Genomic DNA, 13,904 nt, shown 5'->3' with positions numbered 1-13,904 from the left:
ATAAGCATGTCCGTCTGTCTGTCTGTTGTAATCACGCTACAGCCTTCGATAATGGCGCTATCATCCTGAAATTTGGCACAGATTCGTTTTTTGTTTGCAGGAAGGTCAAGTTCGTAGATGGGCTATATCGGTCCAAGTTTTGATATAGTCCCCATATAAACCGACTTCCCGATTTGGGGTCTTGGGCTTATAAAAACCGTAGTTTTTATCCAATTTGCCTGAAATTGAAAATCGTGAGGTACTTGAGGACCATAAAAAGGTGTGCCGAAAATGGTACCTATCGGTCCATGTTTTGGTATAGCCCCCAATAGACCGATCTCCCGATTTTGTTTCTTGGGCTTCTAGAAACTGTATTTACTATCCTATTTGCCTGAAATTGGAAATCTAGAGGTATTTTGGGACCATAAAGAGGTGTGTCGAAAATGGTCCGTATCGGTCCATGATTTGGTATAGCCCCCATATAGAGCGATCTACCGATTTTGCTTCTTGGGCGTCTAGAAACTATATTTTCTATCCGATTTGCCTGAAATTGAAAATCTAGAGGTATTTTAGGACCATAAAGTAGTGTGTCAAAAATGGTCCGTATCGGTCCATGTTTTGGTATAACCCCCATATAGACCGATCTCCCGATTTTACTTCTTGGGCGTCTAGGGACTATATTTTCTAGCGGATTTGCTTGAAATTGAAAATCTAGAGGTATTTTAAGATCACAAATAGGTGTGTCGCAAATGGTGCCTATCGTTCCTGTTTTGGTACAGCCCTCATATAGACCTATCTCCCGACTTTATTTCTGGGGCTTCTAGAATCCGTAGTTTTTATCCAATTTGTCGGAAATTGGAAATCTAGAGGTTTTAGGACCATAAAGAGGTGTGTCGAAAATGGTCCGTATCGGTCCATGTTTTGGTATAGCCCCTATATAGACTGATCTACCGATTTTACTTCTTGGGCTTCTAGAATTCGTAGTTTTACCAAATTCGTCTGAAAGTGGAATTCTAGAGGTATTTGAGGAACATTAAGAGGTGGTGAGTATTGGTCCATGTTTTGGTATAGCCCTCACATAGACCTAACTCCCGAATTTATTTCTAGGACTTTTGCAATCCGGCTGACCACAAATAGGTCAACCGAATATGGTGTGTGTCGACCCATGTTTTAGTATAGTCTCCACATAGACCGATCTCCAGATTTATCTCCTTGGGCTTCTAGAAACCGTAGTTTTTATCCGATTTGCACAAAAATGTAAATATACTGGTATTTTAAACACACAAAAATTTTTTTTCCTGATTCAATCACGAAATTAATTGATCCAATTAATTTTTAATTGAAATGTCTTCAATCACAGAAATGATAGTATCAATTAAAAAATTAATTGAAGATCAATTAAAAAGTTAATTGATCCAATTAAAAAATTAATTGATACTATTATTTTTGTGATTGATTTTTGTTTCAATTAAAGAATTTGTTGAATCAATTAAATTTTTAATTGAATATTTTTTGAAACTCTATTACAATTTTAATTGGAAAAATTTTCGTGAAATTTTTTTGTGTGAACCCTTAAAAATCTGTATCGCATTTATTTTTACCGGCCCTTTTGGTAAGGCGTTGATATAGACCGATTTAACTTCTTGAGGGTACACCCAAAGAAAAAATATTTTCCTTCGGAATTAAATTTTAGACAAACGAAATTCCCCTTTCGTATGAAGTAATTTCGTTTAAAGCAAACTAATCCGAATTTTTGATAAGCGATTTAACGATTGTCTCTAAAATTATTGTCAAAAGAAAACTTTGCTTGTCTAAAATTTCGTTCCTCAGGAAAGAAAACACTTCTTTCAGGGTATAACAGGCGCACTGATCATGAAAATTGCTTGAAACTGAAAGTAAAATTTCCAGATTTTACTCATCGTATTCATTTAAATAATGGCGGGAAAGATATACAGATTTAAGATTTCAAATCAAGGCGTTATTTCATCATATACACGATATGTTTATGATTTCTCTAAAACTCAAACAAAATTGGATCTCATAAATCCAGAATCTGATCTAATCTTCATAGGTTTGCTTGGGAGAAAATTTGTCATCAAACCCCCTAAAATTCTATATATTATCAAGAAACCCGCTACGACGAAGAGTTTTCAAAGTAAACTTATGTTTGATTCATGGTGGTGGGTATTTAAGATTCGGCCCGGCCGAACTTACTGCTGTATATACTTGTTATCTAAATCTATTTCATCCACTCCAAAGTTATCCCTCTTGATAAAGTACACATTTCTCCAATTCTCAAAACATCTCAAAAAGTCCATTTGCTTGTACCTAGATGATCTTTACGAATGGCTTGGCGGTGGCACTAAAGTACCACTTTGGCTTTATACTGATGGCATTGTCCTGCTAGCGAATGATGTTTATGTTCTTCAACGGATGATTAATAGGCTGGAAGAATATTGCAATTTGTGGAATATGGAGGTTAATATGAGCAAATATCACAATGGATTGAATAGTCTATATGAGCTAATCCCAAATTATGGTATTCAGGAAGGGTTGCAAAATATCAAAATACGAACAGTGGTATTATAAATGTGAACATTATATAGCTTTTTGACAGTTGAAAACCCAAAAAAGCTACTCGGACTATCTCTGTAAATTACACTTGAACCTCTAGAAAAGGGGTTTTTTATAATGGGTTTTTCCTAAACAATTTTACAAGTACATACCATATATCACTTTTCCTTAAATTAAAATTTTAATGTATATATAATTTAATTTATATTTATATTATATATAATAGTTAATTCTAGCTATTTTTGGGAATCGTACAAAAATGTTCTTTTGTTTTAGTTCATATTGAATTTATGTGTACGGTCATTGAACTTTATACTTTATATTTGAGGGATACTTAAAAAAAGTAAGATTTCATTAAGCTGTGGAAAATTTCGAAAAAGGTAATAAAATTTTACTGCTAGCAAACATTTTTTTGCAATAAAAATAAATTAAATTTAGCGTTAGTTTAACTAAGGAATTTTTTTCTGTGTGAATAACTACACAGTGCTGTTCAAAACATTTGCAACTAGCCCTACAGGCCCAATTAGTCGACCTGTAGACGAGTCGACTGGCGGTGACACTTTGGCAAGTCGAACCTTTTCTAAGGTGACGACATCAAAAGGAGGCAATCCCTCTCGAAAGAGATTCAAGGAACGAAGAAATGCTTTGTTTATCCTAAAGAAATTAGGATCAGTCGACCCAAGCACGTTGTCGGCTAAGCAAAGCGATTCCTTAAAATGGGCTCAAGGAATTCTTGAAGCTTGAAAAAGGGAACGATCACCGGATGAGTTGCCATCCTCTAAACGGGATCAAAGATCGTTTGCCTCAGTTGCAAAAGACAGCCTTGTGATGGCTATTATTAATAAAGGAGCATTGGACGGTATGATTCCAAGGCAAAAATGGGGGGAAATTGAGAACGCGATGTCTGGTGTCTACTCAGAGGTGCGAAAAAAGTTTCCCGGACCAAGTCCTCGACGGCAAGATGCTGGATGGTATCAAGGACGATATAAGTTAATAGCTTTTGCAGACCAGAGGTCTATGGATTGCTTTAAAGCTGCATTGATGCTAATTGGTGAAGTTTGGGAAGGAGCCGCTTTGGAGTTAGTCGATAAAAAAGACATACCGGCTAAACCTAGAGCACATGCATGGATACCGGCAAACCCTCCTGATCCTGAGTCAATACTAGAGAGACTAAAAGAATGTAACCCAGATCTTCCAACCGCCGATTGGAAGGTTGGTCGTTTGGATGAGGTGGATGGACCAAGACGACATGCGGTGTTTATATTAAACATAGAGTCGCTGCCACATCTAGCCCAGACCCAAGGACGCGTAAGTTATGGCTTTCATGATATCCATATGAAGGTATACAAAAGCGATCAGCCAAAGGATACCGAAACGGACAAGCCTCCGGTAGAGTCAGCAGTGAAAAAATCTCCTAGCGAAGCCGAAGGAGACATAAAACCTGCAGACTATGGCGAAAATCATATGCGGGAAGTTTCTACAGGCTCAAGCCTCACCAAAGCTGAACCGCGGATTGTTGCGAGAGTCACCGAGATCTGTGAAGAGGAAGCCCTTGATGACTCAATTGAAGCGGCTGATGTGACGGTGGTTGAAAATTTGGATGGTTCTACGGTTCCTCCAGATAAATCTTCACCATTGTAAGGCCGCTTGTGCTGCCTTAAAAGTCCTCCTGATGAAAGGAGACATAGATATAGTTCTTATTCCAGAACCATACATATATAAGAACAAGATCTGTGAATTAAGCACTCCGGGTTTCAAACTTTTGCATAATACCGGTAACGATATAAATCGAGCATGTATAATTGCTAAAAACGAACTAAACTTGTTTCTGCTTCCTTCATTGAGCAATGCAGACACTGTCGTAGCCAGTTTAGAGATATCCACATGCAAATATTGGGTATCTTCGGTCTACATGGGACATGATAGGGAGATGCCACCCTGTGCCGTTAAGACCTTAGTTGAGGAGTCACTAAAAACAAAGACAAAACTCATTATGGGATGCGATGCAAATGCACATCATAGTATTTGGGGAAGTAGTGATACTAATGCAAGGGGAGAGTCGCTACTAGAGTTTATTTTGCGTACTAACCTGGTAGTTTGCAATAAGGGAGATGCACCAACCTTCGTCACCAGGAACAGACAAGAGGTTTTGGACGTAACGTTGACCTCTCCGGAACTGAATGATAAGATATCTGAGTGGCAAGTTTTGAGGGAACATAGCTTCTCAGATCATCGCTACATCAGTTTCAGATTGGCTGTTCGTACTTCAAAGACCATATTTCCGCCAAATGTTAGGAAAGCTGATTGGAATAGGTATAGGGAATCGTTCAATTTGATGATACCGGAAGTGCCGGAGACAAATATGAGCACTGTGCAAGATATCGAACACGCAGTGGAGCGGATTACTAAGGCCTTCAACATTTCACTGAAAGCTGCATGCCCTAGAGGAAAGCCAAGGGGAAAAATCGGCCGCCATGGTGGACTACGGAGTTAAGTAATATGAGGAAATCCTGCAGGAAGCTCTTTAACAAAGCAAAGTCCACAAGAGCTCCGGAGGATTGGGACACTTACAAGATGAATCTGAGAGAATATAAACGAGAACTGAGAAGGTCTCAACAAAACTCTTGGGATGATTACTGTAGCAGTATTGAAAATACGTCAGAGGCTTCCAGACTACGGAAGGTACTAGCATCCACTAACACCGCTCCAGGTTTCATTAAAACATCGGAGGGAAATTGGACAACGTCCAGTGAGGAGACGTTGGAGGTACTTTTGGACACACACTTCCCTGGAAATCAGACGGTTGAACCATGTTCTGGCGGTGTAACAGAGGCTCAGCGATCATTTCCTATCGAGGAAATTGTGTCGGAATCTAGAATAAAATGGGTTTTAAATAGCTTTGGACCATTCAAATCCCCCGGACCTGATGGAATTACTCCGGCGGAGTTACAGGCAGTGGCTGAAAGAATTATCCCCTGGTTGACGGTGATATATAAACAATGTGTAAACTTAGCATATATTCCAGAAAAGTGGAGGGAAACAAAAGTTGTATTCATACCTAAAGCAGGAAAAGCCTCTCACTCGAGTGCGAAGGATTTCCGACCAATCAGCTTATCCTCATTCCTACTTAAGACCCTGGAGAGGATGATAGACATGTATCTTAGAACTAGCGTGAATTCAAGTTTGCTCTCGAAACGACAGCATGCATACTCGAAGGGCAGGTCTACTGAGACCGCATTGCATGAACTGGTCAGCTTTATTGAAAGCTCACTATCTGTCAAAGAATACACAATCGTGGCGTTTCTAGACATCGAAGGGGCGTTCAATAATGTCCATCCGAGCTCGATATTAAATGGACTGACAACTCTGAATGTTGATCCAGGTATACTTAGGCTGTTAGACGAACTTCTAATAAAGAGACGTATTTCAGCCACACTAGGGCAAGCAAACATACAAAGGTATGTGAACAGGGGCACTCCCCAAGGAGGAGTTCTATCACCTCTTCTTTGGAATGTTGCTATAAACAACCTTCTGGTTTCTCTAGAAAAAGAAAGGATAAAAGTGGTGGCATACGCAGATGATGTGGCGCTGGCAGTCAGGGGAAAATTCCCATCCACAATCAGAGATATTATACAGAGAGCTCTCCGGATGACTGAGAAATGGGCGAAAGATAATGGTCTTGGTGTAAATCCAGCAAAGACAGAAATAGTCATGTACTGCAAAGATCGCAAAACTCCCACGGTTAGGCCCATTTCCTTAGGGGGTACTGAAATTCCCTTTGGTGAGTGTGCAAAATACCTTGGCGTTATTTTGGACAGGAAGCTGAATTTTAGGCTTAATATTGAAGAGAGGGCGAGAAAAGCCACGGTAGCTTTGTACTCGTGCAAAAAGGCAATAGGGAAAAAGTGGGGACTAAGACCAAAAATTGTGCATTGGCTATACACGGCAGTGGTTAGACCTATAATGCTATATGGTGTTGTAGTCTGGTGGCCGGCACTTCAGAAACCGACTTGTTTAGATAAAGTTCAGCGTATGGCGAGCTTATGTATCTCAGGCGCATTTAGTAAGACAGGAACAGACTCCCTTAATGTCATGCTACATCTATTGCCTTTAGACATTTTGGCCAAACAGTCAGCTGCAACAACGGCTGTGCGGTTGCGCGAGCTATCGCTGTGGTCGGAAAAAATGTACGGTCATAGTTCGGTCCTCAAAGTAATGCCAGATGTGCCTAACGTAGTGGATTACACCCTGGCAAAACCACTTTTCGACAAAAAGTTTGAAACTCTAATTCCCAACAGTGAGGCGTGGTGTACACAGACCCCGGGGAATAAAAGATATATATAGATTTCTATACTGATGGCTCCAAATTGAATGGACAAGTAGGGTTCGGAGTATATTCTAAAGATCTGGAAATTCGAATAGCGATAAGATTACCTAATCACTGTAGTGTTTTTCAGGCTGAAATATTGGCAATAAGAGAGGTGGTGAATTGGCTGAGAAGTAATGTTCCAACAAATATTGGCATTAATATATACTCAGACAGTCAACCTGCAATAAAATCCTTGGACTCTGTGTTCCTTAACTCAAAAACGGCCATAGACTGCCGCAAATCTCTCAACGAGGTGGCTGAGCAGTACAATATTCACCTAATATTGGGACCTGGTCATAGGAACATACCGGGGAACTGTGAAGCAGATGTGTTAGCAAGGCTAGGAACTACCTTACATATTCCAGGGGAACTGGAATCTGTTGGTATGCCTCTGGCCACCTGCAAGCTCTTACTGCGTGAGAAGGCTGTTATGATGGCCAATATTCGATGGGAAAATTGCAAGGGTTGTAACGATACCAAGCAAATATGGCCCCATTTAAACTTAAACCGCACACTAGATATGCTAGTGTTCTCAAGGCGTCAGATAGCACTCCTAATATCTGCTATAACGGGTCGCTGCCTGATAGGCGAATTTGCAAAAACTATAGGTGTGAAGTATAATGACTATTGTATAAGCTGTCATGACGTGGAGGAAAAGGAATCAATTAAACACCTCTTGTGTGAGTGTCCTGCTTTTTGTGTAAGGCGTAAGCGAATTTTAGGAGCATATAGCTTTAGATTACTGGCTGACCTGGAAAACGTTAACTTAAGCAGTTTGTTAATGTTTTTGGAGCAATCTGGTTGGTTCCACAAAAGTAAATAATGGAGAAGGTTCAGTGGTTAAGACTAGAAGTGCCCATATGTAATAGGTACTTTTAGTTAAATGTGGTATCACAATGGACTGAATAGTCTAAGTGAGCCTGAAATTTAATCGGGCTGCCACTTTAACCTAACCTAGCCCTACTATGAACATAATCCCTTAATAAGAATTTTATAGTTTAGCTTCCACTTTAAAAATATTCTTTATGAAGTAGTACTTCCAAATTCTTCGCAAATGAATGTGCAGTTATAAAATATTGATATTTCCCGAAAGGTAAAGAATCGCATTATTCGACCTGTTCAAGACATTTGCAACTACCTAACACCCTGTACTATTTCCATCTTTAATAGCATTATTTTTGTATTTTTTACATGTAATAGTTATAAGGACCTAAAAGAGGATCTATTAAACGTATAAAAAAGGTCATTTAGGAAAGGTCAGGTAGGAATACGGCCTAATTTGGCCATAAATTGATAGTTATAGACCTTTATGCCCTATATTGAGAATAATTCAATAAATGACCGGCAATAATTATAATAAACATGTTAAAAAGCAAAATATAGATTATTTTAATGTTGGGTTATCACAAAAATGAATTTGGGAAGAGTATAATTTCCACAAATCAACTGTGTCTCGAGTTATAAAAAGAGGATGCACCAAAATTGTGCGCCGAGGTGAAAAGAAACGTAAGACTACGCCAAATGACCGAAGCCGATGTTCGGCAAAAAAGCAATAATCGGCCGAAGCCGATTATTTTCCTCAAATTTGTAATTAAAAACAACAATAAAAAGTAATTTAGTCCATGTCTTTTAGAACTAACAGACTTTATATTATTCAAAATTCAATAGTTTGATATTATAATGACAAAAAAAAAGATTTTTTAAAATTTTTTTTGCGTTATATTTGGACTGGGTGTTTTGACTGAGACAAATTCAACACTGGGACAATTCAATATGAAATAAATTATTCAAAAAGCTTCGGCTTCGGTTAATCGGGCTCTTGACGCCGAAGGCCGATTCGTGGCCGATTATCGACTTTTGGCCGAATGCCGATGCTTCGGTCGAGCTCTATTGTATGGTTCCGATGGAAGAAGTTTAGTACGAAGACCCAGAGGAAAGTCTTAATCCAGGAAATACAACGGGTTTCTTCAATCGTGGTGGGGACAATATTATGGTCTGTGGGTGTTTTTCTGGACAAGTTATTGGCCCGAATCATAGAGTTGAGGGTATTATGCCGTCGGAAGTCTACAAAAACATTTGTCCGATGTGATATTGTCATAAGCATCCTGGGAAGTGCCTCCTTCAGAGATTATTATCAGCAATGGATTTCCGATGGAACATTGCGTGTGCTTGACTTGCTTGCCCCGTTGTCTTACCTCATGGAGAACCTTTGGGAAATTGTAAAACGAAAAATTGGCCTAAATTTTTCAAAAAGCCTGATGACCCCTATATGAACCTGAACCAAAGGATATAATTGACCACTAAATCGTGTAAATGCCCAGAAGATGAGCAGAAGTCAAGAGGCATCACGATAGCATCAACTATTAAAATTCTCCTAAGTCTCCTATATATTTTTTAAAATTTTTTTTTTTAAATATATAGAAGACTTAGTATTAGTTGCAAATGTTTTGAACAGGGTAAAACTCTTATTTTTAACTAATGTTGTAAATTATCAAAAAGTCGTTGTCGTTAGATTCCTTATTCTCTTAAATCTTTAAAGCTGACATAATAAGCAACAACATTGCATTAAACGTTTGGTTTTAATATTCTTATTTTCATTATAATTACGTTTTATATTCAACAGGAAGCGTGGTTGCAAATGTTTTGAACAGCACTGTATGTCACATTTTTTCTGTGTTGAAAAATTCACTATTAGTCATTTGGTAATGGCAAGCGTAAATATATAACTGATATTGATAATAAAATATGCCGTTAACAGTCCTGAACTGTCGCAAACTGTGACTTTTGCGACATACAATTACGACGGTATAATACGTATGTCCCAAAAGTCGTAAACCTAAAGTAGAAAACCTAATGTTTAATAAAAGAAATTATAAACATCTTTATACCCTTCACCACTACTGTGGTACAGGGTATAATAAGTTTGTGCATTTGTATGTAACGCCAAGAAGGAGTAATCATAGACCAACCTTTTAGTATACGGATCGGCTTAGAATTAAATTCTGAGTCGATTTAGCGATGTCCGTCTGTCTGTCTGTCTGTTGATGTATTTTTGTGTGCAAAGTACAGCTCGCAGTTTGAGTCCGATTGTCCTAAAATTTGGTATAGGGTCCTGTTTCGGCTCAAAGACGATCCCTATTGATTTTGGAAAAAATCGGTTCAGATTTAGATATAGCTGCCATATATATTTTTCACCGATCTGGTCATAATTGGCGTGTATATCAACCGATCTTCAAATTCCGTACATCCGAATATTTTATGAGTCTCGAAAAACTTGCAAAATATCAGCAAAATCGGTTCAGATTTAGATATAGCTCCCATATATAGCTTTCGCCCGATTTACACTCATTTGCCCACAGAGGCCAATTTTTTGCTCCGATTTAGTTGAAATTTTGCATAGGGAGTAGAATTAGCGTTATAACTATGCGAGCCAAATTTGCTTGAAATCGGTTCAGATTGGGATATATCTGCCATATAAATCTTTCGCCCGATTTACACTCATATGACCACAGAGGCCAATTTTTAACTCCGATTTAGTTGAAATTTTGCACAGGGAGTAGAATTAGCATTGTAGCTATGCGTGCCAAATTTGGTTGAAATCGGTTCAGATTTAGATATAGCTCCCATATATATGTTTTTCTGATTTCGACAAAAATGGTCAAAATACCAACATTTATTTTCCTTGTAAAATCGCCACTGCTTAGTCGAAAAGTTGTAAAAATGACTAATTTTCCTAAACTTCTAATACATATATATCGAGCGATAAATCATAAATAAACTTTTTCGAAGTTTCCTTAAAATTGCTTCAGATTTAAACGTTTCCCATATTTTTTTACTAACATTGTGTTCCACCCTAGTGCATTAGCCGACTTAAATTTTGAGTCTATAGATTTTGTAGAAGTCTATCAAATTCTTCCAGATCGAGTGATATTTAAAAGTATGTATTTGGGACAAACCTTTATATATAGCCCCCAACACATTTGACGGATGTGATATGGTATCGAAAATTTAGATCTACAAAGTGGTGCAGGGTATAACATAGTCGGCCCCGCCCGACTATAGACTTTCCTTACTGGTTTTAATTAAATTTTGCTCCCCGAAATAAAAGATGCAAAAAAATATGCTGTTATATTAATTTTTTTGAAAACCGCCAGATTTACATCTCTCGTTCGCTACTTCAAACTATTCTGGGTTTGCATGGTTAGACTTTCGAGAATTTTTGGCTGTAATAATTCAAAAATAGTTTTGCAAAATTCTCTCTAAACAGCAGTTTACTTATGCAAGACTTAAGAGTGGTTTTCCTTTGATGTCAGGTCTGCAGAAATGTGTTCATTTGTGAAAGGATAATTATCCATCGAGTAGTTCATAGTAGTTTTGCCTTGGAATTTCCCATTGGAATAAGTTATTTTCCAGTTTGTTTTTTTTTCTAATTCATTAAACCTTTTATGAACATTCCTGAGAATTGAAACTTCTTCTCACGTATTATCTTGGATATCATCGAATTCGCCGTATTGCTGACTTTATTACTTTTTCGACACGTTGCATGCGACGTTTGTTACTTTTTCTACATTAACGACGCTTGTGTGACGTTTACAACTTTGTGACCGTCGCAAACCTAAAAAAAATTGATGCAGACCATCTCTGGTCCTGGCAATTCAATAAAACAATAACTACATTTTGCCCGCAGTAGTATACGTATTACCCCCATTTCCATGAAGCTCCGTTAGTCCTCTGTTAACTAACAAACTTTTAAACCGAACTTTGTCCATATCTGTCATCTTACCCATATATTCCATGTGCCAGTTAGGAACTTAACCCTCTAATGCCCAATCCCGCCTTTAGGCGGGCTTCATTAAATAAGGAAGCTTTTAATAAAACACACCTTAAGACAACAAAAATTGGTAAAATAAAAAGAAAACTTAGTTGAAACTGTTTAAGAGGCTTTGCAGCATATACTGAATTTTACCGTATAAAATTTTCTTGTTTAGTTTTCTTGCTTTTGTGTCGTTAACATTAAATATTTAATTAGCTGGCCAAAAAATTGGAGCATTAGAGGGTGAACTGCTTAAAATTTTTCAGTTAAAGTTAAGCGGAGAGAAGATATTTCAAATTTACTTTCTGTTAACTGGTAGTTAAAGCTCAAACGGAGCTATATGCAAAAGACCGTTAAACCCTTTATTATATGCTGATGATACCCATAGTATTTGTAGCAAGTCTTTAATGGTTATTATAGTTTTTAAAATTGCAATAAAAAATAAATAAATATATACCGATTGACTCAGAAAGACCTAATGAGCTGATTGGCCGATTTTATTTGCAAAATAAGGGTTGAAATTTGCATGCGATCTTTATGTAATTGGGTACAAGATACACGTCTTTATGTAGATACATGAGTACCGAAATGTTTTCATAAATATTACCATTTTCAAAACTATGTATCCTCCGACCAACTTAATTGCTTATTAAAGATTTTGCCATCATATTATCTTGTAGTGGCAGAATAGCCAATGTGACAGCTGTTTGTAATTTTCCTCCTTTATTCATAATACACAATTTATTTTCTATGACAAAACAAGGGATGTTAAGCAAGTTTTTTTTTAAACTAAATAAACTACACTAGGATAAATTGTTTTTTTTTTTCTTTAATTATAATCTATTTGTAAATGTTAACAGAACATTTAACTGTTGAAGTAAAAAGAATACTTAGTTCACAGAAAATCTGATGAATAATAGTTTAATGCGTAATAATATGGCGTAATGTTGGTCATTCCTCGAAATGATACAGTAAGAGAATGTTATTAGTTACAGAAACAAATCATATGAGTATCGGGGACGACATTCAATTCAGAAAATCAAAATCATGTAGAAAAATAAGAGTATATTATTTGAACCTTTATAGTTTTTGGTTATTAGTGAAGAATCGAAACTGATTAAATTCTCTTTGCAGGTAACTGATGTTTTACAACCAAAGCCAGCATTGCAACATCCACAAATTCATACTCCTTTCGGCTTCAACAATTGGAACAACAATAATCACCAAAACAGTACAACTGCCGATGAGAGCTCAGAGGACGACATTGAATTCCATACGCAAATAATCAATGACATTCTGAAATCAGCAGCGGATAAAATCTTTGAAGATGGCGAGTCTCAATCTTCTATTTCCGGACCCACTTCACAGGCCGATTACTCTGATGACGAATGGGTGCCATCTTCGGGTAGTTGCTCGCCACTTCAAAATCATGCCACTGAAAGTTCCAGCGATTGTTCTAGTGGTTCATCATCGCCAATACCACCCAAGAAGCGGACACGTCCTTATGGTCGTGGTGTTGAAGATCGTAAGATACGCAAAAAGGAACAGAATAAAAACGCTGCAACTCGTTATCGTCTGAAGAAGAAACTTGAAATGGAATATATTCTCGTGGAAGAACAAGAGCTGAACAAACGTCATGAGGAGTTGAAAAGTGAATTGGCCGAACGTAAACGTGAAGCCAAATATTTAAAGACCCTTATTCGAGAGTTTTACGCAAAGAAGAAAATGTAGATTCGGGAAGAACACTTAATTTTTTAAATAATCATCAATATTTTGTTTATTATTTCTGTCCAATCCTATTTTAAAATCAAATTCATATGTCGTTATGCAAAATTTATCGTATTTATGATGTCCCCATGTTCCATAATATTTTGTATTTTATTTACGATTTCTTTACAAAGTGTCACGTATTTGACTTACGATAAAAATGGAATTTGTCTATTCGTTTAATTTGGCACTTTTGACATGACCGTCTAAAACAAGGTTATCGAATTTATTTTGCCAGTTGAACGATATAGACGTCATTATTTAACTGCACCACCATTTTGTAGGTATTACACTTAATTGAAACATCTGTATATAACCTACGAAAAAATTCCATTTTCCATCCATGGTAAATATACTGAACACTGATTTATTTTTAATAAAAAAGGGTTTACCTGAAAAAAA

The 13,904-nt window shown here is 37.2% G+C and overlaps 1 protein-coding gene across 1 annotated transcript in view; it reads left to right on the top strand.

Annotated features, from left to right (window-relative positions):
• The window catches only part of crc (bZIP transcription factor crc), a 102,307-nt gene extending 88,403 nt beyond the window's left edge, over window positions 1-13,904 (top strand). The window contains exon 5 of the mRNA XM_075295414.1: window positions 12,870-13,904. Coding sequence (XP_075151529.1) covers window positions 12,870-13,466 — 597 coding nt within the window. The 3' untranslated portion in view covers window positions 13,467-13,904. The remainder of the gene's footprint in view (window positions 1-12,869) is intronic.

The sequence above is a fragment of the Haematobia irritans genome, chromosome 2, assembly GCF_050003625.1.
Source record: "Haematobia irritans isolate KBUSLIRL chromosome 2, ASM5000362v1, whole genome shotgun sequence".
Taxonomy (NCBI): Eukaryota; Metazoa; Arthropoda; class Insecta; order Diptera; family Muscidae; genus Haematobia; species Haematobia irritans.
This window is presented reverse-complemented; position numbering and strand designations above follow the sequence as displayed.